The 24188-nt window shown below is 38.7% G+C and overlaps 1 protein-coding gene across 1 annotated transcript; it reads left to right on the forward strand.

The window, feature by feature from the left end:
- The first annotated feature begins 1258 nt into the window (after positions 1-1258).
- Positions 1259-24126, forward strand: itga2.2 (integrin, alpha 2 (CD49B, alpha 2 subunit of VLA-2 receptor), tandem duplicate 2). The gene is made up of 30 exons (XM_004546986.6): positions 1259-1537; positions 2534-2657; positions 4260-4369; positions 4607-4698; positions 5616-5730; positions 6260-6387; positions 7406-7554; positions 7644-7794; positions 8217-8382; positions 9728-9804; positions 10037-10175; positions 12191-12336; positions 12419-12562; positions 12749-12952; positions 13036-13166; positions 13284-13447; positions 13884-14035; positions 14138-14248; positions 14592-14677; positions 17536-17677; positions 17913-17993; positions 18127-18203; positions 18292-18375; positions 18484-18583; positions 18675-18785; positions 20593-20700; positions 21021-21134; positions 21259-21348; positions 21651-21767; positions 22079-24126. Exons 1-30 carry the CDS (start codon positions 1492-1494, stop codon positions 22157-22159), a joined length of 3540 nt encoding a protein of 1179 aa, XP_004547043.1. The 5' UTR covers positions 1259-1491; the 3' UTR covers positions 22160-24126.
- The last annotated feature ends 62 nt before the right edge of the window (positions 24127-24188 follow it).

Here is a 24188-nt window from a genome sequence, read left to right on the forward strand (position 1 = left end):
AATGAGCTACATAATGACACTGTCTTCACATTCTTACAGTTGGATCACACCTTTGGTTAACAGAAGAGCTGCTATTAACCAAAGGGGTTTAGCCTTATGCCAAAACCTTAACGTCTTATGTCAGTTGACGCCTAACTTTCATTTAATATATGACGCTTGGCGAGGAGGAAACGTTAAATCATGTTCAAATCATATTTTTTTGTGTTCCAGTGAGTTTTGTGACTTTTGAGGATGGCAAAATAGAAGCATCACGATACTTTAATGTTGGAAATGGGACAGGGTTTAGCAAAATTCCTGTTTCATTTCATTATTAAGACAAGCAATTATTCTGCATACTCTTTGGCCTCACGATTTAAGACCAGTCAAATATTCAATATTTATCTCTCTTGACTACTATTTTCTTGACGAAAAAGTCTACATTTCCCAAAAAGTACAATCTAAACCCGTCACTGCCTGGCAAAGATCTTTCACATTCCACAACCCCTGTTCACAATGCAGGCTTTGTTTTAAAAATATCTAACTGACATGAAGTCATTAGGGTCCATTTCAGACCTATAGACCCAAACACTTGGAGTCTGAGTCAGGCTTCCAAGTTAAAGTGAAAAAAAAATAGTTACACAACCCAACTACTATGAGTTACTTGCTCATTAAACATTATGACATCAGAGGGGGTAATCATCTGTCTGGGGTATACTGCGCAGAGAGCTCCGGCCAAAGATGTTTCTAAGTGAGTAATTTGGAAAGGAACCGCTCTTTCAACTCTTTCACCACCCTGACCATTGCTTTATGAAAGGCCTACGTCATTGTTTTCCAGTTAATATAGAAAGGCTTTTGGTTACTCTTCAAACATATCTCATAGAGTTTTCTATTGTTTGGGCATCATTTTATAGCTTCTGGATATTTGACATTTCTTAATATAGTAGCTGCCCTGTCATGAACATAACTCTATGCTCTGCAGTGATTTGTAAATACAAAGAGTATAGCTCGAGCTCAGGGGGATGAGGAGACGTCTCAGACTGTTCTCTGTTAACTGATTGATGATAATTGCTTTTTATTTGGCAGCGGATGATTTAAGTGTTGTTAGTCCACAAATAGCGAAGCCCTAGAATGATGATTAAAGGGGATTAAAATTAAGGGTGACGGGTGTGGGCTTGTTTGGAACACTCATATTTCCTTTCCTTATGTCTCGGAGATTTCATCTTCAAAGTAGTGGACTTTAAACTGGACTTTGAAATCTGCCTGAGGGACTGCTGTCTGCTCTTAACTTGGTTCCGAGTTATACAGAGCTATAGCTTGAGCACACCCCAGACTGTAAGTGGTCCAGTTCCTCTGAGTTTATTGCTCACTGTTTGACGGTACTTTCTGTGTGTACAGGTAAGCGGAAGACAGAGCCATATTTAGACTGTCCGGTGCGTCACCGCTGACTGCGCGCTGCGGACTGTTTTGACAAGTGCGGGACTTTATTTGTTATTAAATGGACTAACGGTGAGGATGGAGCACTTCTGGCGGAATACTGTCTTCACTTTAATTGTCATAAGTAAGTACCAAACTTCTGTTTTGGACTTTAAAGATGTTAACACATTTTTTTCGCCGCAACCCTTTCGAGGGTGATAAACAGCCAATCCTCGCTGGGAAAAGCGGCGATTTCATAGTTTTTCAGAAGATCTTTTTTTCCCCTAAGCTGTATCAGTTATTCGATGTATATTTGACTTCAGCCTCTGAACGGTTTTTGCGCATTTTGAACACATTGCAAAACGTGTGAATTTCACCGGATGATTAGCCAGGAGATTATTTTTAATGAGATTTCCAGCTTTTATTCGTCTCTTGTAGAAATAATATCATAGTCAAGGCTCTACGTTATGTGGATCATAGAGGAAATAACTAATATTTTCACATACTGCTCGCTATCGCTGCCCTCCAATGTGTGGCAGCTGTGGAGCAGAACATGACAGACATTTTTAATCCGGTCCTTATTTCTGTTCCTGTTTCAGTTGTTATTCATGGTTTTTGGGTTGTGCACGGGACGCAGCGAGCTGTTTTTGTGCTGCAGGTACACGGGCGTGGCAAGACACAAGACTGGTGAAGGTTTCGTGAATCCTCTACCTGCTGAGAAGGGAGAGAGGCAGGCTGAAAGCTGAGCTCTGCTCTGCCTGTATGGGCTTGTGGGTCTATTGCTGCACCAAATTATTCTACCTGAGGGGATTCAAATGGATGTGTTTGGGAATACAGCCATCTCTTTAGAAACAGACTGATCCGTTACAGCTTCTACTAACTCAAACTTCAACTCTTCGTGAAATGTATGAACTCTGAGTGTGTGAAGCTTCTTAATGGTCTGCCTTTCTCACTGAGTTAAGGGGATGCTTTTTTTTAACAGAGCATGAGCCACAGATGCCTCAGATTGTTGCTGAAGATAAAACTGAAGCTGTATTACTTATAACCCTGTTCTGACATCAAATGCAATATGAAATGCAGATAGATATTTGTGTTGTCAGTTGTCACACTGTGATGTTAATTCCTCTTTCCCCTCCACCAGCTGACAGTATCTGGCAGGCACAGTCCTTCAACCTTGGTACTGCAGGTGCCAAGATCTTTAGCGGAACAGCAAAAGAAGAGTTTGGTTACACAGTCCAACAAGTGGAAAACAATCAAGGCAAATGGTATGAATTTCTGTCATCACATAAAAAAAACTTCTTGAATCAAAGAGGTTTCAGTGTCATCGCCATATTTTCTTGTCTTTAATGTTTTATAACAAAAACATTAAGCTGCTATAAGCCTTCAAGCAGTGTGCATATTACTTTGCAGTTTTCCTAGAAACAGCATTAAAAGTCGGGAGATAATGGCATTCACAGAGGACAGGTTTGAGGTCCTCGTTATTAGCCTGCACGCTACAACAGGCTCAATTTGGTGTTGCGCAAAAAGGTCGGACGTGCATCACAGAGTGGTTGGCTCCAAACTGACTTAAAAGCTTCAAACAATTGTACACTTGAGAAAAAAAATCCTGTTGTTGTACACAAACTTTAATATCTTTGAATCAGTGCGCGTGCAGTCACATCATGTTATTTTCAAAAGAATCAAGTTGGAAACAACAGCCTGTAACTGCAAAGAGATGGAAATGGAAATGTTCAAGCCACTTACTGGCGCACAGACAAGTCTCCACATTGCTACGCTACCACCAAGTTGAAGCAAGTTTTCAAAGCAATACATTCCATTGCAAAAAATGTGGCCTAGTCATTATTCTATTGCAGCATCCAACAGTAGTTACAAAAGTCTTAACTATTGAGTCAACAGTTCACACATTTTTAGTTTTTAAGTGATGCGCATGGAAACTGCAGTGGCCTTAGCTGATTTCATTACATGCTTTAAAAAGGTGCACTTTATTGTTGTTAAACAGCTGTTGTTCATCTACAGTTCTCACACCACTCTTATAAGGGTTGTAGTGTGGAAACGCTGCCATTTCATTTCCCGTGGTATCACTACTGAGGTTGAGCATTTTCACAAAAACATGAACATGTAACTAAACATGTGCTGATATTACCTGTCACGTATAACAGCTGATAAATATTGAATAAGGTACAGACTTTTTTTTGTCCCAAAATGTTTAATTTTGCACGTTACTATACTGTTTGAAACCGTCTTCGCCAATTTTTATTATACATGTGTAACAGTAAAGTAGTAATAAAATTCATTACTGTTTAACATTAGTTAAACAGTAATAACAACTAGATGTATGACTGTTGTACACTCTGAGTCACCATTTGTCAGAGTAACTCACCGCCTGAAGGAGTGACCTATTTGCGTAACTTGGAAATACAGAATCTGATAAAGACTACTGATTGCACGGTGCATGGTAGTCCGCAAACTAAACAGGAGATACACACTATTACACATCATACCATATATGACAGAATGATGAGTGCCTCTTCCTGTGCCTTGTTGAACTCTAGATTTTGAGAAATGTCTAAGTAACAGCAAGAAAGAGCTGGATGTTGTGGGAATAAAGTACATGAAGTGGATATTTTCTGTTTTAACTTTGATGTTTGTTTTAAAGAATGAAATAATTGAATTATCCACATATGTTATTAAAAAGAGCAGAAAAACTCAGTGCTGCAAGTTCATAGCCTGATTAAAAGAAAATCAGTTTTCTGTATTTTACGTGAAAATGTTTGTGTTTTTGCGATTACCAAAATTTCCCATACGTAGGTAAAGCTTTAAGGATAACGCCAACAGTGCATGTTTTTTTGGGTTTTTCTTTTTCCTAGGCTCCTGGTTGGTGCTCCTTGGAGCGGTTACAGTCAAAACAGGAAGGGGGATATTTACAAATGTCCCATCACAGGATCCAAAAACAGCTGTGATAAGCTCAATCTTCAAGGTAAGGTTTTTGATGTTTGTTTCACAAATAAGAGGCTACCTTGCAGAGAAACACACAAGAAGTCATTCTGTCCTTTTTATGTTTCCAAATTCGTCAGACGTAACAGTTAAATCCAACAAAGTTGTAATAACTTCATATATTGAGCTTTTAGAAGCTTTTTCTTCAGGTTGTAGAAATTCTTGATGAGAACTGTAATCTGAACAGTAATCTAATGATGTCTTTGCCACTTTTTTACAGATTCTGTCAATGTTCCAGAGGTTAAAAATGTCAATGCCAACATGTCACTGGGTTTGACTCTTACTCGAACGCCTGGTGACAATGGTTTGACGGTATGTTTGTTTGAGTGTGTGCAACTTCACACAAAGGAAATAACACTATATCACTGAGCATAAGGAGAGCTATTTCCAGTCTATATGCTCAGTAATGTATTTTTATAACCACCTCCGTGACTAACACTTTCTATTCAGTTAGGCCTTTACAACACAACTCCTTATTCGTTACTTCATACATCACAGCTCTAATAAAGACCTTACCCTACACCATTTCCTTCCTATTTATAAGTTGGCACAAACTGTGTGTGACTCACTCCAGTGACAAAAAATATGGGTGGTCTCTTTAGGGAGCTAGACTAGAAAAGCAGAGCTGGTTGTTTAGATTGGATTGTTATGGAGTTGTTGTAGTATGTAGTATGTAGCCCATGCTAGATGAGCCTGTGATGAGCTGTGTACTGATATTTGAAGGTAAATATGACCCTTAGGAAACTGACAATACAAGTGATAATTAAGAATTTCACTTTGGTCTCTGGGTTGCAGCCAGAGACGGTTTGAGGATCTAAATTCAAGGTTCATGAGGAAGATATAGAGTGTCTATGAAAGTGCTTGAAAGTGGGACTTCCACAGTGATGTAAAAATAGCACCCATGATGAAAATTGTCCAGAAGTTTCTTGAATGAGAAACTGTCCAAAATGATCAAAGCATGATATAATATTTATTGTAGGTTCTTTAAATGGCAATATAAAGTGCCTTGAGCCGACTGTTGTTGTGATTTGGCACTGTTTAAATAAAACAGAATTGAAGTGATATCAACTGAGGGCATTAGTTGATATCACTTCACCTAATGTTGTGTTATATATATTGACAGGAAAAATGTTCATACACAAGATATCACTGGAAACCTTTAAAGATACTCATAACAACAAGCTTTCTTTAAACTTCCTTGTTTCTTCCTCTGTGGTTGGCTGATACAGACATGCGGTCCACTTTGGGGTCAGCAGTGTGGCACTCAAAACTTCTACCCAGGAGTATGTGCCAAATTGGATCCCGTCTTTCGGCCTCAACCTGCCTTTTCTCCAGCTGTCCAGAGTAAGATGTTTTAATATGCTGTGTATAGTTCATTATCTTTCTTGTAGTACTTGCCTTTTCATGCAGTATTCCCTCAATACTAACTAAAGGAAATACAGCCTTTTGTTAATCTATAGCTCTTTAATTACCAGTTTCAGATAGATCCCGGTGCTTCTGGAAAATCTGACAGAGATCTTACAAAACATTTTTAATTAATGACTAAGTTTGAAATATTTTTTTCTCCAGACAATGTTCTTCATTTTTCAAGTTCCTTCGTGTTTCATTGTTAGTCATATCGTTTGGTTACCTTCTGTTTTACTGTGAAGTTGTTGTTTTTTTGTTTTCTTGTGGCCTTGTTGTGGTTTTGATTCCTGATTTTGTTTAAACTGTTGAAAGACACGAAAATATTAACAAATGGTGAAGTGCAACTAGGAGTTAAATATGACATATTATACCAAGCAAGTGTCAGAGCTCAAGGCTGTGGCTGAATGAATGATAAATAAATGCATTGCAAGAGCACAGTTTATTTAATTACTACTGACTTTTTCAGAGTGTGGAGGGCCAATGGACATTGTGATCGTTTTGGATGCCTCCAACAGCATTTTTCCTTGGGAACCCATTGTAGAATTCCTGAAAAATTTATTACCCGCTCTTGACATTGGACCCCAAAGTACACAGGTGACTATGCAACTAAAGCTGTAAGTCAATAGTTTTGACTTGCAGCATTGGTAAAAAAGAAATTACATCCACTTTCAATTATAAGGTTTTACATCTCAGGACATAATATCCTTGTAAGAATCTGGTAATGTCCTTACCAGAACGTAAAATTAGATAAATACAACCTCAAATTAACAAGAACAAATTACAGTTTACATGATGTAATAACTGAACAAAAACTAGGCCAAAATTCTGAAGCAGTGTGTGAAAATGTATATACAGACCATGAATCAGTAAGTTGACCACATATGACTTTATCAGTCTCTCACATCATCGTTTGAGGTTTGGCCCGTTCTTTTTTACAAGGTCACTTCAGTTTATTGAGGTTTGCAGCTTAGGATCATTGTCCTGTTGCATGATCAAATTTTGGCGAAGCTTTAGCTGTCAGACAGCTCATGTGGCTGCGAAACAAGCCCAAATAATCACCCCTACATCGCGGTGTCTGTGTCTAGTTGTACATAAACTTTAATATTTAGCACACTAACTGAGACCAGAATGTGAGATGGAGCTCTTGGTTTATTTTGCAGTTTTTCTGAGCATTGCAGGTTTGACCTTGGGTTGAATGTCAACTCCCAGATTGGCAGCTGTCTTGAAGGTTTTAGACAAGTGGATAATCTTTTCCTTTGTAGCCTGATGGATTTCAAATTGTTTAGCAATTTTAAACCTCCCCAGATTGGCCAGTAGTAATGTTTGCCTTTTAAAGATCATTCCTAATGTTTCCAAGAAAATTGCCAAAACTTCCTGTTCCTACTTACCCTCTTAATTTATATGGAAGCAGTTAGAGTATACTTTTTCCACACACAGGATTCAAACAGATTATTTTTTATAATGTCCTGATATGTAAATCCCTGTAATTGGAAAAGGGGACGCTTTCGTTTCCACATGACTGTAATTAGTCTTGTTTCTTTCTAGTTTTCCTGTTATCATTATTGCCACAGTCTGTAATTTGATGTAGAATTTTTTAACATTATTATGCCAGGTTGGCGTCATCCAGTATGCCGTGAACCCCAAATTTGAATTCAAACTGAATCAGTATCAGAACAACAAAGACGCTATTTCTGCAGCATCTAACATAAAGCAGATGTATGGGGAAATGACCAATACCTTCCAGGCAATTAAGTTTGCCAGGTTAGTTGATTTTTATCACATCAGAATCATGTATTTGTTTCATTTATCCATAAATAAATCCAATAACCTGCCTTGTCCTCTCCTTTCAGCACTGATGGTTTTAGTGCCCAAAACGGCGGCCGACCAAACGCTGCCAAAGTAATGGTGGTTGTCACTGATGGTGAATCACATGACTCATCTATGACAAAAGCAGTTATTGCCGATTGTGAGAAGAAGGGCATTACCCGCTTCGGTATTGCAGTAAGTGCTCATCTACCATTTACGCTGATTATTCATGAGTAAAAAGTATGATCATAACACTGAATTTCAGGTAACCAAGTCACATATTTAAGATAAATTTCCATGACTTGAATCATACGTATTATGTAATGGTGACATTTCCTCATTTTCTGCATTTAAGCATCCTTTGTTTTAAAGAACTGCTCACTTTATGTGCAAACTCTGACAAGTGTTTGAACTGCTAGCAAGTATAGAACCAGTTTTATAGCTCACCTTTCTAACAGTACTTGCTAACTGCACAGTACTGACCTGCATTAAATTCCTTTTCTGATAGTTTATATTTGCTCATTAATTTGCTGATTTGATTTGTTACTTAAACTTATATTTACTTTGTCCAATCTGGAAATGCTGTTTTGTTTTTTGTTTTTTTTAAATAATAATAGGTCTTGGGTTATTACACAAGAAATAACATCGACACAGAAAAGCTTATAAGTGAAATCAAATCCATCGCCAGTTCACCCACAGAGAAACATTTCTTTAACGTATCTGAAGAGGCAGTCCTCTATACCATCGCTGGAACTCTGGGCGACCGCATCTTCAGCATAGAAGGTACATAGAGGATTATGCCATTTCCCATCCCGTTGTTGTGTTTACTGTAACTATATGCAGAACATATAGTCTATGTGACAGTGGATGTACAGTGCCATGAAAAAGTATTTGCCCCCATCTTGATTGCTTGATTTTTGCATTTTGTCACTTAAAATGTTTCAGATTATTTCCTTTATTAAGAGGAAATGCTGCCCAAACCTGCCTAGCCTTGTCTGAAAGAGTAATTACCCCCTGAACCTAATAAGTAGTTGTCCAACCCTTGGCAGCAAGAACAGCAATGAAGCTTTGTGATACCTGTCAATGACTCACTTAAATCCCAGTGGAGGAATTTTGGCCTCCTCTTCTTAGGAGCATTGTTTTATTTCAGGAATACTGGAGGGTTTTCAAGTCTGAACAGCCTGTTTGAGGTCATTCCAAAACATCTCAATTTGATTTGGAGGTGGACTCACTGGTGTGTTTCGGATCATTGTCCTGTATAATCAGCGCTTGAACTTCAGACCACGACCTAAAGGCCAAATATTCTCCTTTGGGATTTTCTTGTAGAGAGCAGAGTTCGCGGCTCCATCAATTATGGCAAGTCGTCCAGGTGATAAAACAGCAAAGCAGTCCCAGGCCATCATACTGCCACCAGCATGTTTGACTGTTGATATGATGTTCTTTTCATGAAATGCTGTTAGTTTTAGGGCAGATGTAGCTGGACTCTGCTTTTTTTTTCTTCTAAAAGTCTGGGTGATTACCAAGATGTTTTTTGGCAAATTTGAGATGAGTCCTTGTGTTCTTTTTGGTCTTTTTCACCTTGGAACTGGATGCCATTTTTGCTCAGTTTCTTTCTTAATGTTAAATTGTGGACTCTGACCTTAACTGAGACAAGTGAGGCCTGCAGTTCTTTAGCTGTTATTCTGGGTTCTTTTGTGACCTCCTGGGTGAATCATTGGTGGACTCTTGCTGTGTCCCAAGGTTTTAGCAAACGCTTTGTAACTCTGTCCAGTGACTTTGTTTCTTATCTGTTCTTTAGATTGTGACATGATGAGTTACCATTTGATATCTTTTAGCCTAATAAACCTTTATTTTGTCAGACAGGTTCTGTTTAAGCAGTAATCAAAAAAATCATTTTTCTTTGTCCAGTGTGAAAATTTGTTTGATAATGTGAAACATTTACATGTGAGAAATATGCAGAAAACTAAGAAATCAGGAAGGAAGCAAATTCACTGCACTGTAGATTAATTTCATGACATGTCTTTTCTAACTTAAGATCTTAACATGTGAGTTTTCATTATCTTTATGTTACCGCTTGTTATGTTTGGGTTTTGATTCTGGTGTACACATAATGCTTTGTTCCCACAAGGCACTGGAAAAGGGGCAGACAGCTTCAAAATGGAGATGTCCCAAGTTGGATTCAGTGCTCACTATTCCAGCAAACAGGTACCCACCCAGCCAAAAAATGAATCAGATTAAAAAAGGGTAAAGGTTTGTCAGACATCTTTTTTCTTGCCTGCTAAGCTGTGGAAACATGTGCAAAACCACTTTAAGAATAGCTGGTTAAAGTGGTTAGTATTTGTATCCGATGGATCTGATCTGATTTATGTTATATGTGCATATTGGTCATGCAGTGGTGTAGTGTTTGTTGCCTAGATTTTGATCTTCTCTCTTTAAGGATGTATTGATGCTCGGAGCAGTGGGAGCCTATGCCTGGAGCGGGACTGTCGTACATCAAACAGGGTCACAAGTACATATTCTCCCTCTTTCAGCCTTTGAAGATTCACTGCAAGACAAAAACCATAGTTCACTACTGGGTAGGCATTTAATTCTTTATTTATTGGAGCAAATCTATAATACAGTTTGACTTTGTTAGATAACTGTTTGCATAAAACACTACAGGGATAGGTGTAATGGATGGCTATTAGTATTAATACCAATACGTTTACACTACAACTGCATGGCTTTGAAAGCCACATTGGAGGCCTATGAATTTATTACATATGAAGTTTTTATGTTTCACTCATTTCAGTCCAATCATTGTACTTTTCAGGGTAGAGCCTTTGTTAAGCAGCTTCGCACAAACCTGAATCATTCAAGCATAAAAAGGCATTTAACTCAAGGGATGAACCAGTACATATAGCAGATAACTTAGCAAACACTGAATTTTAAATTCTATCATTGCACACTTGTTACGTTCTAGGTCTAGGCGTGTCCTGAACGCAACAAAACATTGGCCCACCACACTCCACCCAAGCAAGAACACAAACAACAATCTCTTTTAAAATGCTAAGCAGCCATTTATTTGCTTCAGCAGTGAGCAGTGCCAAAAATAACAAACAAAACTCCCTAATGGTCCCTATGCTTTCTTACCCAAACTGAAAACCAAACAAAAGACAATTCCCTTACCTAACTCGCTACATGAAAAACAGGAGAAAACGTAATCAACAAAAATGGCTTCTCACGCCTACTAGGCTGCTGCAGTGAACAATATATACAAGGTGGGGGGGGAAAAAATACTCAATTGCTACTTTACAAATCTATTTACAGCTATTTACAAAACTAAGACACCAACACCACAATGATCACAACCCAATGACAAACTGAAACACAGGGCTTAAATACATAGAGGGAGCAATCAGGGAATGGACAACAGGAGGGAAACACAGCTGGGGCAAATCAGAACTGACGAGACAAGGAAGCGTAAACTGAACACACTGAGATAAGACAGACCTTCAAAGTAAAACAGGAAACACATAACAGTCACGCCTAACACAACACACTGACAACATTGGATCGTAACACACTGTTGTTGCTCGCAGCGTATCACAAACAAACACATAATTTGTTCCAATTTCTTCAGTCAAATCCATTAAAGATGCCAAATATAGCACAGTTGGACATTAAATAATGGCAAAATAATACAATATTTTTGCAACAACGAGGTGATTTGCAAAGAGCTCTTAGCCTTTGTAAATCCAAAATTTGATCTCGTGTTTACAACGTCATAGACTGGCCCGGTATGAATTTGCTTTTTCAGTTGTATAACAAAATGAACTGTGAGACAGTGTGTTAAACGTGTGATGGCACCCCTAAGTGATAGCAATGAATATTTTAAAACAAACACCAAGATTCTCAGTTTTGCACTGTGGTTAATTCGGTTTCCGCTCTGAGAAGTGGCACCTGGGCTGAGGTATGCCAAATTACACAAGAACTGGACCAGAAATGAGTGGCAACATGTCTTAAAGAGTGATGATTTAAATATACAGTGGAGATGAGGAGAGGGGTACAACTGTGAGTGTCTACAGCTGTAGAAGAAGGTGGTGGTTGTGTCAAGATTTGGGGATGCAGTTCTGCCAATAGTTTTGGGGCTCTCATCAAAATTGATGGCTTTGTGAACGCAGAAAAGATTTTGATCGAATAAGTCCTTGATTTAAAAAAAATTCCCCAGATGTTTTCCTTTAATTTTGAGCTTCTTGAGACAGCGGGGGCATGTACAAACTGCTCTCGAGTGATATCACCCTTATGAAATTTTATAGTGCTTGCTGAAGCAGGACACCTTTCTGTGCCATTGTTCTTATTCATAAATAGTTTAGTAAAATCATTCACAGCACTGCTACACCCAAAGTGCGCCTGACTAGAGGTCTGAACAGCCAGAATAACTGAGAGCACCATTGTTGTTGAATAAATGTAGAAGAGTAGTTATTAGCAGAATTAATTGAGGACTTGAGTAAATCTGTGTTATTGTTCTACATTCTGCCACTTACCGAGTAAGAATATGTAAAGAGTTTATCTGTCAGTTGGTGAATGTTGTCTTTATGTTACTTTCCAGGTTACTCTGTCACCACAATGCGTGTTGGACCCAACGAGTACTTTGTGGCTGGTGCACCTCGTTCAAACCACTCTGGACAAGTTATCGTCTACACTGTCGATGCTCAGAAGCAATCTCATATCATAGACTCGCAAAGAGGAAAACAGGTACTGATCTGATTCAAGATGAGTGATTCATGTGACGTGAAGTGTAAGGATCAGAGTTAACCGTTGTTAATTGGTTTCCCAGATTGGCTCATACTTTGGAAGCGTCTTGTGCTCTCTGGATGTAGACAAAGATGGGACGACAGACTTCCTGCTGGTTGGTGCGCCCATGTACATGAGTGAGCTAAAGAGAGAGCAAGGCAGAGTCTTCCTATTCTCTGTCACCAAGGTAAAATTAACCACTGACTACTATTTTAGTTCCATTTTGTGGTATGGATTTCCTGCACAACAGTGCAAAAGAGATTGATCGACATATGCAGACAGGAGCAGATATTCTGCTTCTTTTATAGATTTGTTTTTAATTTATATGTTTAGCTTCATCAGCTGCATACAATCTCCATCTTATCTTCTGAAGGGCATACTGAACGAGAAGGGATTCCTTAAGGGTCCACCCCCAACCATGGATGCACGTTTTGGGATGGCCATCTCTGCTATTCCTGACCTGGACCTAGATGGTTTCAACGATGTTGTAGTTGGAGCACCGCTGGAAGAGAAAGAAAAAGGTGTTATTTACATCTACAATGGAAAGAGGGACATGTCAGGTGTAGACTTCTCACAGGTACAGTACATATTACTAACATTTTTAATAACAATACCTTTTTACATAACATATGTGAACATAATGGGGTTTTCTCTTTTCAGAGAATTCTTGGCTTCAGTCTGGATCCTCAGCTGAAGTACTTTGGAAGGTCTCTAGATAGCTATAAAGATCTGAATGGTGATGAACTCCCTGATATCTCAGTGGGGGCCTATGGCAAGGTGGTGCAACTCTGGTGAGTTAAGCAAGTGCAACTCAGGGGAAATATTATGGTTTAATATTATGATTTTCTACACTGTGTCGCTTATATCAGTCCGTGTTTTTAGTCATTTCAAACTGAACTTTTTCTCAGGTCCCGTAAGGTGGCATCTGTGACAGTTAAAGCTTCTTTCAATCCTGATAAAATCAACATTTTCAACAAACCCTGCAACATTAATGGTCGCATGCTTTCATGCTTTGACACCAAACTGTGTTTCACCGCTGCATTTAGACCTGCAACGCCTGCTGGAACAGTCGGTAAATATATAATATGTACACATGTGCACTCCTTTTTAAAGTAATAGGCTTGAAGGATTTTATACCAGACTAACATAGAATTCAGACACTTATGCAGATGTTTATGACAGGGTTTTTTTGGGTTATTTTTAAACAAGCTTAGTCATAAATCATGATTTCAGATACAGACAAATCAAATAACAAAGGCAGAAGTTGTAGGTATTTGGGGACTGGCTCAGTCTGAGTCAGCCTTGTTGTTTCTCTTTTCAAACTGGGTGGTGGCTCTATGCTTACATTAATCAAAAAGACAAGTGCTGTAAGTAACAAGTTTATCATCTGATTCTCAACAGGAAAGCAAATCAGTCCATTTCCAGAAAGTCTGATCAAGATAATCCAAACACAAAAGATTGACTGCAGAGACAAAATGTGCCACACATAATTTTTGCTTTTTTTTCAGATATTACATACAATTTGACTCTGGATGCTGACTTGCTGTCTTCAAGAGTGACATCAAGAGGAATGTTTGTAAAAAATAATGAACGCCTTCTGAAAGATGTGAAACAAGTACCATCTACAGGCCTGTGTCAAGATTACAAAGTTTATGTTCAGGTAGTGGATTGTGGATATATTACACTACATTTTCCCCCAGAATAGGTGTGAATTATTTTGAAAAAGATCCCTTAATTTGTTCATACACTTTGTATTCAACAGGAGACACCAGACTTTGACAACTCCCTCAGTCTGAAAGTAGAAATTGAACAAGCAGATCCAAATGCGAACCCTGTCCTTGACAAATTTTCTGAAAATGCTTATCAGTTCTTTGTAAGTATTTGACACCCAGCACGTCCCTGATTCTAAGTTTATTATTATTATTTTTCCCCTCATGCTATGCCTACAGGAAACAAATCAAGTGACAGAAGACCTTATGACGAAGCTGTAAAGTTGTTTGTACAGTCATTTTAAATAACATGTTTTACCTGTGAGATGATTACTGGCTGGTTTCAGTAAGTCATGCTATGCTGTTATTTCCCAGCAGCATGATTAAAGCTCACCCAACTTACAGACATGTAATCATTTCCGTTTATGATGTCTGTTCTGTTGGAAATGCGGTTTTAGAAAAACGCTGCATCGTTTGGCTGAATTTGCTGCCGTGTCGTTGTTTTAGATCCCCTTCACCAAAGACTGCGGCTCTGATGAGGTGTGCAACAGTGATCTAGTGCTGAGTGTGAAGACAGATGCAAAGACATCCGGGTAAGAAACACTGAGCTGGACAAGGTAAAATATGCCATGTGCAGGGATCGTGACACCATGTGCTGTGAATATTTTTGTTTTTTGAGTTTTCAGGTAAAGATAGGACCAGTTTTGTTTTGTGAATCTACCTGATGTGTAATGGCAGCCACAAGATTGTGTGTGGCTGTGTTTTGTCTTTTTGGTTTTTTTTTTTTACTATTTGTGTGATTGATAATTGTGAAAGGCCCTGAAAACAATACATCAATAAAACAAATTATATGTAATTGTGGGACCAAAATTTACAAACTGTGCATCAATTTTTGTTCAGTAACATTTATAGACATTTGTAGTTCTTTTTCCAAGCAGAGACGTCTCCTCCTACTGGCAATTAGAAAAAGTTCAGGTTTAAGGTACTTTGCATTTGCTCTGCCTTTTAAAACAGGTGGCTACATCCTTCTTTATATATGAAGCATTATTTCGCTATGATAATAATAAATCTTCAATAACTTATACAGCCCAACTAATTTATCAACAAGCCAGTGTTTGCAACCAGTATTAGCTATATGTTGATCTATTGGTATCAGCATTTATGAAGGCTGATAAATGAAAATGATCAAATTAAATAGGCAGTGGGAGAAGCGTCCTGCAAACATGCTTTGAGTCTTGATGTTGCAAAGTTTTTCCATGAGGGGAAAACTTCCCAGTGATAACACGTGTTTGTAATGCCACAAACTCTTAGCACAGTAATGAATAATTAGACATAACAAATGTTAGGCAAATATTTTATGGTTTATGGTGGACACATTTCATTACTGTGCTATGATGGCTGTGGAGGAGATCAACATACAAGCTTTAAAATGTATGAAATTACAGTTTCAAAATGTATGTGTTTATTCACATTTTCCACATTTTGTCCCGCTGGCCGATTGAAGTCTTTGACAGGCCAGTTCTGGCCCCCAGACTTTATGTTTGACACCCTTACCCTACATGTTATAGTCCAATAATATTGCAATACCAACCAAAAAAAAAAGCACCTTTGTTTTTCTAACAGGGCTGAAATCTTGGCAAGTGTAAAGTAACTATGTGCACCATACAAGAAAGAAATGCTTTTAACTCTTAACAAACGTTACAAATGTTTCTGTTTTCTCTGTTTTACAAGTCTGCCTTCATTGCTTTATTGCACATATTAGAGCCCATAAAATTGCTGGATCAGACTCTGAAAAACATAAAAGATTTTGGCTCCTCGGTGTATTAACTCACATGAATACGTAGGAAGGACTTTATACACTCAACAAAAATATAAACACAACACCTTTGTTACTGCTCCCATTCCCCATGGGATGGACGTAGAGACCTAAAATTCATTCCAGATACACAATATAACCATCCCTCCCAAACAGTGGTCACAAATCAGTCCAAATGTGTGGTAGTGGGCACATCTGCCATATTGAGATAATCCATCCCACCTCACAGGTGTGCCACATCAGGATGCTGATCTGACATCATGAGTAGTGCACAGGTGTACCTCAGACTGCCCACAACAAAAGGCCACCCTGGAATGTGCAGTTTTTTGCGCTATTGGGGGTCTGGGGACCCAGAACCGGTCAGTATCTGGTGTGACCACCATTTGCCTCATGCAGTGCAACACATCGTCGCATGGAGTCTATCAGATTGTCAATTGTGGCCTGTGGAATGTTGGTCCACTCCACTTCAATGGCTATGCGAGGTTGTTGGATATTCGTGGGAACTGGTACACGCTGTCGTATACGCCGGTCAAGCACATCCCGAACATGCTCAATGGGTGACATGTCCGGTGAGTATGCTGGCCATGCAAGAACTGGGACATTCTCAGCTGCCATCTGCCCTGAACAATGTGAACCATGATTCATTCGTGAAGCGCACACCTCTCCAACGTGCCAGACGCCATCGAATGTGAGCATTTGCCCACACAAGTCTGTTACGGCGACGAGCTGGAGTCAGGTCAAGACCCCGATGAGGACGACGGGCATGCAGTTGAGCGTCCCTGAGACGGTTTCTGACAGTTTGTGCAGAAATTGTTTGGTTGTGCAAACCAATTGTTCCAGCAGCTGTCTGGGTGGCTGGTCTCAGACGATCTTGGAGGTGAACCTGCTGGATGTGGAGGTCCTGGGCTGGTGTGGTTACACGAGGTCTGCGGTTGTGAGGCCGGTTGGATGTGCTGCCATATTCTCTGAAACGCCTGTGGAGACGGCTTATGGTTGAGAAATGAACATTCAATGCACGGGCGACAGATCTGGTTGACATTCCTGCTGTCAGCATGCCAATTGCACGCTCCCTCATTGCTTGTGGCATCTGTGGCATTTTGCTGTGAGACAAAACTGCACATTCCAGGGTGGCCTTTTGTTGTGGGCAGTCTGAGGTACACCTGTGCACTACTCATGATGTCAGATCAGCATCCTGATGTGGCACACCTGTGAGGTGGGATGGATTATCTCAATATGGCAGATGTGCCCACTACCACACATTTGGACTGATTTGTGACCACTGTTTGGGAGGGATGGTTATATTGTGTATCTGGAATGAATTTTAGGTCTCTACGTCCATCCCATGGGGAATGGGAGCAAAAACAAAAGTGTTGCATTTATATTTTTGTTCAGTGTAGTTTTGCAGCTAGTATTGGTTTCTGTTTTGTGCACTTGACTGATTGTTTCTCTTAATTTTAAGAAAGGCAACACAAAACTGTCTAAGGTGGTAATTAAGATTAGGTAAAAGAAATCACCCTTAATAGCAAGCAACTTTTAGGGAAATAAAGGGGTAAACAACTTTAAACTTTCCTTCTCATTCTGAAAAATACTCTTGCTGTTACATGAAGAAACATAATTTGATCTCTTGTGTTGCAGCTCAGCACCCATTCTGGTAAGCCCTAATAGCCGAGAGCTGTCATTTGAAGTTGTTGTGAAAAACAAAAAGGAGAATGCATACAACACGCAACTCGTGATAACTTTCTCCAAAAATCTCTACTACTCCTCCATCTTTCCTCTGGTAAGCATGCCTAATAAAAACTACTTATGTTTACATGATGCTAATGTGAAAAACAACATGCTCTTTGAGTAAACTTTTTCAAAAGAATTTGTTTCTTATTTTCTCTAAAGTGTATGAACAGCAATAAATAAAAATAAAAAGCAGAAAAAAATGAATATTAAAGCAAGAAAAAAGCCAGTGGAATAAAGCCACAGTCCATAATGTTGTGTACTCTGCTAAATCTATGCCTTTACAGACAGAGGATGTCAAATGCACATCACAAACAGAAAAAGTTATTTGCCATGTAGGATATCCAGTATTAAGAGAAAACCAAGAGGTAAGCACAAAACCCCATAAAGGAAAAAATAATAAATAACAAAATAAAGTTGTAAACGTTCTCTAATCTTTTTGCATATACATGTTTTTGTTTGTGAAATATTTGGAAAAAATATTGTGTTATTTCATTACAGGTGAAATTTCGCATAAATTTTGAATACAGTCTTGAGCAGCTGGAAGATAAAGCCATTCTAAAATTTGTGGCCAAGAGGTACACTGAATTATAAAGAAACTCAGCTCCAGTAATCAGCTTTATTAAAATTATTAGTGATTAATAATGTTGTCTCTTTCCTTTAAAGTGACAGCAAAGAAGAGATAGATACAGACAATGAAGTGGACTTCTCCTTTCCTGTTCAGTATGATACTGGGATTAGTTTATCCAAGTGAGTTTTCCTTACCTTAATATTACTTTTTATCATTTAGTCTCAAAGCGTAAATCTGAAAGCTGATATTAATGTTAAAACATTCATTTCATGTACTTTTTATTCTAGGCACCCAAATATTAATTTCTTTGTGGCAGATGCAACCACTCCAGTGTTAACAGTGAAAACCTACGATGATATCGGCCCAGAGTATAACTTTAAAGCGGAGGTGCGATAAATAAATCAGTCTCATAAAATATCATCAGAATTCTTACCTTTATTTTAACAAATGTATCGTCTGTAATGCAATTTATTTACAGGTTTCTACAAGTTACCTACCCGTGAGCCTTCTGTATCTGACTATTAATCTGCCAATGACCAGTAAAGGTGGAAATCGGCTCCTGTACATCACCAGCGTGGAGGAACAAACAGTGAGTTCTCAGTTTCCAAAACCCAGGAACGTTCAAGAAGATTAAAAGCTGTTTATGTCATTATCTATTTGTTTTTTAAAAAGGAATGCAAAATTAGAGTGCCAAAAACTAAGTCCACTTGAGTACCGGTAGGTTGTAGAACCACCTTCAACATCTTGAAGTAATCATTTATATCAACATGAGAGACTTTATCAGTCTCTCGTGTTGATGTGGAGGATTTTTGGCCCACTCTTCTTTACAGTGTTGCTTCATTTCATTGAGGCTTGCAGGCATTCAGTTATGCACAGCTCTCTTAAGATCCTGCCACATTACTTGAGTTGTGTTGAGGTCTGGACTTCTTTTGGTTTTCAGCCATTCTGTTGGAATGGGAATCAATGTCCTGTTGCATGACCCAGTGTCAACCAAGCTTTTGCTGACAGATTCACATTAGACTCTGGAATACTTTGGTATACAAAAGAGTTCATCATCTTGTGGTTTCTCAATTTTTGTTTCTTTTTCATACAACATCTGCAACAAAATTGGCTCTTTCTGTTGCTCAGAAGTCAAATTTCTTTGTGAAACCGATGATGGCATTACTCAAGGTTGGCCAGCTTCCTCTTTCCCAGCCACAGATACTTGCAGATTTTATTTTTTCTTTGCGAAATTTCTCACCAATATCACTCAAATCAAGTTCATATATGTCTGCAAGTCTTACAAGCTCATCTTTCGTACAATGATCCAGAAAACCTTCACGTGGTGCTGCAACAAATTCCTGTATCCCTTCCGTGATTCAGCTTAAGGCCCACATAAACACTAATAAAGACAAAAGTCAGTGTTACTCCGGGTCACTTCAGGTCAATGCAACATGTCCCTTAAGTAAAGTAGAAGCACCCCCGTGTTGACCTACTCCAATAACCCTGGCCTTCATGCAGATTAGCTTTGGGCTATTTAAACACTCAACCTTGTTGGAGGCTTGACTGGTTTAGTATAGTATACTAAACCAGTCAAGCCTCCAACAAGCTAGTTACTCACAACTAACTGGTGCGGCAGTGGAGCCACACCAGCGCTCCACTGCTGGCAGATGAGACTTGCCAAACAACGGTCATAATGTTTGATATTGATTCACGCGCAGACCAGGTATCCTTGGTAAAGAGAAAATGCGTTTATTTACAGTGAGATACCAGGTGAGAATATATATACAGTGTGGCAGGGGAAAGGGTCCAGGGGGAAGCAGGGATTAATCCAATACACGCTCTCAGTGGGTTCCAAACACACACACGCTTGCTTGGGTCCAGGGCAGATCTATATACACACAGAGAAAGAAGTCCAGGTTAGGGATAGTTGCAAACTCTCAGGTTCGGGTTCAGAGGGGCTGATGGGTTAACAATCCAGCGAAGGATGACACAGGTCCGCCGTCATAAATAGTGCTCCAAATCAGCTGGGATCGGCTGCAGGTGTGACGGTGAGCACAGGTGCGTGGGCCAGAGGCGGGAGCCCGTAATGAGCACCGCCCCGGCAGAGGAGAGAAAGTGCAAAGGAAAAAAAACAAACAAAACATGTTGCCAAAAACAGATTCAGCCAGCGAGGCACGGGGACCATGACACACATAGGCCGAAAGGATGGAAGTGCAGAGCGAGTGGTCAAAGTTTAGAAATGAAAGAGTGTACGTTGTTTTCTGTTATGAATGTTTGTGTTTCTATTGGTTACCAAAGCTTTACTCCCAAATTTGTTTTTAACTATCAGGCAGCGTACAAATTCTTCAACTTTTACTGGATTCAAGTGTTATATCTGTACAATAAATGATAGAAGGCTTCTCCTCCTTCTGCAGGGAGGTTCAGTCAGCTGTCAACACAATCTAGTCAACCCTCTGAAGATCGGTGAGAACACTCAGACTGTGTCCTTCTCTGCGGAGAGCTTCAGAGGAATGGAGAAGCTGGTCAGTGAGATATTTATACAACTGTTGCTTTTAGCAGGAAGTTATGCACAATTCCAAATATGCACATCTGCACATGTGCACAGAAATCTTTTGACGCATAATATGGAAGAAAATAGTTTGTATGCAAAAGATGATGGTTTTGATGCACTACTTCTGTTTCATATTTCCTACATGAATAATAAAGCTATTCCTTTTTTTCTTTGTTTACATATAACCTTACAGTATATGCAGATTCCACCTTAAATAATATCACATTGCTTTTTTTTTTTTTTTTCTAATATTGAGTGTTGTTTCCTGATGTTTTTTTTTTAAACTAACAGGACTGCAAGAGTGCAAACTGTGAATCTATAAAGTGCATCCTCAAAGACACTAAAGTTAAGAGCACCTACTTTGTGAACGTTAAAACGAGGATCTGGAACAGCACTTTTATTTCGGTAAATATCTTCACATCGATTTTAGAAAGATGGTCTGCTTTTATTATCATTACATTTCTTAAGTTATTGATTGTGGAATTAATCAGTTATATTAACACAATTCGTGTAATTTGTTTTATGTTAGGCCACCTATCAGACCGTTGAGCTGACCTCCAGTTTGGAAGTGAAGACCGACAAACCTGATCTGCTCATTATCACAAACAAACAGCTGACTGTAAGATTATATTTCAGTTTTTTACTTTGCTGCTTAAATCTGACTAACATGATGCTGTTTGCTTAAAAGAGCAGCTCAGTTACTCCAGCTGATGAGCATACTCAATTGTCCTGATCATTTTCACAATTTTGTATGCAAAGAGCAGTGTAAAGCACACGAGTGCTCTTATGTAAGAATATTTTATTCATTTATTTTTGTTTATTTTGTTAATCATGCCATTTCTGGTTTCATTTTAAACTATTACGCCTGGATTTGATGGAGACAGACAAGGCAATGATGTCTCCTGTTCTCTTGCACTCTAGCTTGGGTTGAGAGTCAGCAAACCTGGAGAGACGGCCGATGTTCCAGTTGGCGTCATAGCTGGCAGTGTCATAGCTGGACTGTTTCTGTTGGCTCTGGCTGTTGCGCTGCTGTGGAAGGTATGTTTTTGTTTGTTTGCTTGCTTTTTGTTAAGATGTAGAGGAACAACAGTAGGATATGTAAAACTTAGGATGATGTACATTTGTAAAATGAGCATTTCATCTTTGCTGCACCCTGCTGCCATGAACAGATATGGATGATTTTAAAGAAATCTGCAGCTTTAAGTTTACTGATTCCAAGAGTTCCTCACCAATATGCTACATAGCACAGGGATATAAGAAAGAAAACAGTTAAAACTGGTAACTGGTCTTGTAAAAATCTGTGGAAGTATTCTTTTGGTTCACTTTTTCTGTCAAACTTTTCTTTCTAGTTTGGATTTTTCAAAAGAAAGTATCAGCAGCTTCAGATGGAAGATGCACAGCACAATGCGCAGGGCGATGAGGTGCTGTGAAGAGACAACCCACAGCTTTCTCTTTCTTCTGGTACTTCTCATTAGTTCTTGTAAAGTGTGAATACACTGCAGCTCTGCCACTGGAAGCTAGGCATTTTACTGGAAACTGGAGCCTCAGTGTTACTGGGATTTAATGCTTTGCACACTTTACAGAGAATTATTATCAGTCTTTACTCTTTGTGGAGTATTTGCACTGACTTTGAAATGTATAGGTTAAAAACTGTATTTTTCATTTTTTATTTTTGCTAACATTGGCACCCTTTTGTACTGCAGTGATTTTGAAGCCTTTGCTAAAATCTTTGGTTTGTTTCCCCTTTGGAGTTTTACACTGTAAAAGCATCACTTTTAAGCATTACTGTCTGTTTTGACGAATTTCAGTCAACACTCTTTCAATTAGAATACTTATGAATGTAGCAATTTTGTCAAAACATTTAACTTTTTAAAGAAGGCAGTAACTCTGTAGTACAAATTAGTTTGAGATCTACTGTCATCTCTGCCACTCAGGACTGTTTTTTTGTAATAGGACTAGTGATATCAGGAACTTATATGCAAAACAGATACAATAATTATCATGCAAAGTGAGTGAAATTTGTAATTACTGTGTTAGTACTGTATATACTATAGAATCAAATCATCGGGTTTCATATTTGCATTTATATATGGAAATGTTGTTGACAACATGGGTCAGTGGGATATATATTTGTGTATTTGTATTGTTATTGATGATATTTGTAAAATCCCAGTAATATCACAGTTATTCAGGTATGACGAGTTTGGTAGAAAATTGCTTAAGGCTGACCATTTATACATAAGTGTGTATTAGTCTATTTATTTTGTCGGTGAATCAAAGAATGGTTTCCATATTTAATTTCAGATAACAAATGTATAGCCAGACCAGGGATGGTGCTGTTAAAAACTGGATGTCCTTTTTTTCCCAGCACACAGCATCAAAATCCCAAAGAATTAACAACAAAAAGCAAAGAAGGCAGAATATTTCATAATATTTCACACGCAGCCAACACCCATGTTTCCGATTTACAGAAAAGATTGAATGACGAGCCAAACATGTGCTGGCACTACTTTACCACAAGATGGCAGCATGTTTCAAATGACGTGTTGGCAATGTTATAGTCTGGTTTGTTTGTTTTTTCATTACTCAGTTGATGATTTGGATGCCCCACATTCTTATTGAATTGTATTTCACAATTAAGGAGTTATATCAGTTGTATTGCTTTTCTCCTATTTTGTCTTCCATCACCCTGCTCCTCTCCTCTCCTCTGCTCTCCCCTCTTCTGACCCTGCTGGGAACCCTGCTTGGATCGCTCCAGTACAACTGAGTTTCCCCTCAAACTCAATTAATTCCCTCTCACATTTTTGACTGTCAGGTTCTCCCACCGTTAGGTTAGTCTCTCCCTTGACTGTTTAGGAATGTGTTTCTGAATGTTTTCCTTTGCAGCAAGCCAACGCCAGTACCCAGCAGAGTCTTTAGTGTACATTTTGTTGGATCTGACTCAATGGAATATGCTATTTGTCTCTAATAAGCAGCATATTTTTTGTGAGTTTAGGCTCGAGTCTCCTTGTTGGAGAGAATATATAGAATTTGATAAATGACTGAACTACTCTGTTTCACGATTACTCATAGGCTGTGGCGTTGTGAAACAACCTTTGGATTCTGTCTATATGTGTACAGGGAGCAATGTGGAAAGAGTTGATGAAATGAGATACAGTGAAAGTGTTTGTATACCTTTTGTAAATTAATTTCTCTAGCGTCTTCCACATGTGATTGGCGGTTCCAGCCAAATAAATGATTTATATCATAAAGGAATGATTACTCACAGATTCCTGCAGCGTTCTTGTAATTCAGCAGGTCGTAGCAAATGATTTAATAAGTGCTGGTCTTTTTTGCACTTTGTAAACTCTTGAGCACTACCTGCATTTCAACTATAAACTCTGCATTGTGAAACCAAGGTGCTGATTGTTTTGTTTTTTTCCATTTCTCTCTTTAAACAATAGAAAACTTTGTCTTTTC

The sequence above is a fragment of the Maylandia zebra genome, linkage group LG12 (genome assembly GCF_041146795.1).
Source record: "Maylandia zebra isolate NMK-2024a linkage group LG12, Mzebra_GT3a, whole genome shotgun sequence".
Taxonomy (NCBI): Eukaryota; Metazoa; Chordata; class Actinopteri; order Cichliformes; family Cichlidae; genus Maylandia; species Maylandia zebra.

What these genes read in the sequence shown, in the direction of transcription:
- itga2.2 (XM_004546986.6), top strand. Translation starts at nt 1,492, where the DNA reads ATGGAGCACTTCTGGCGGAATACTGTCTTCACTTTAATTGTCATAA. An exon ending in TTGGACCCCAAAGTACACAG is followed by an intron (nt 6,388 to 7,405) that starts GTGACTATGCAA and finishes TTATTATGCCAG; the next exon opens with GTTGGCGTCATCCAGTATGC. An exon ending in CCGCATCTTCAGCATAGAAG is followed by an intron (nt 8,383 to 9,727) that starts GTACATAGAGGA and finishes TGTTCCCACAAG; the next exon opens with GCACTGGAAAAGGGGCAGAC.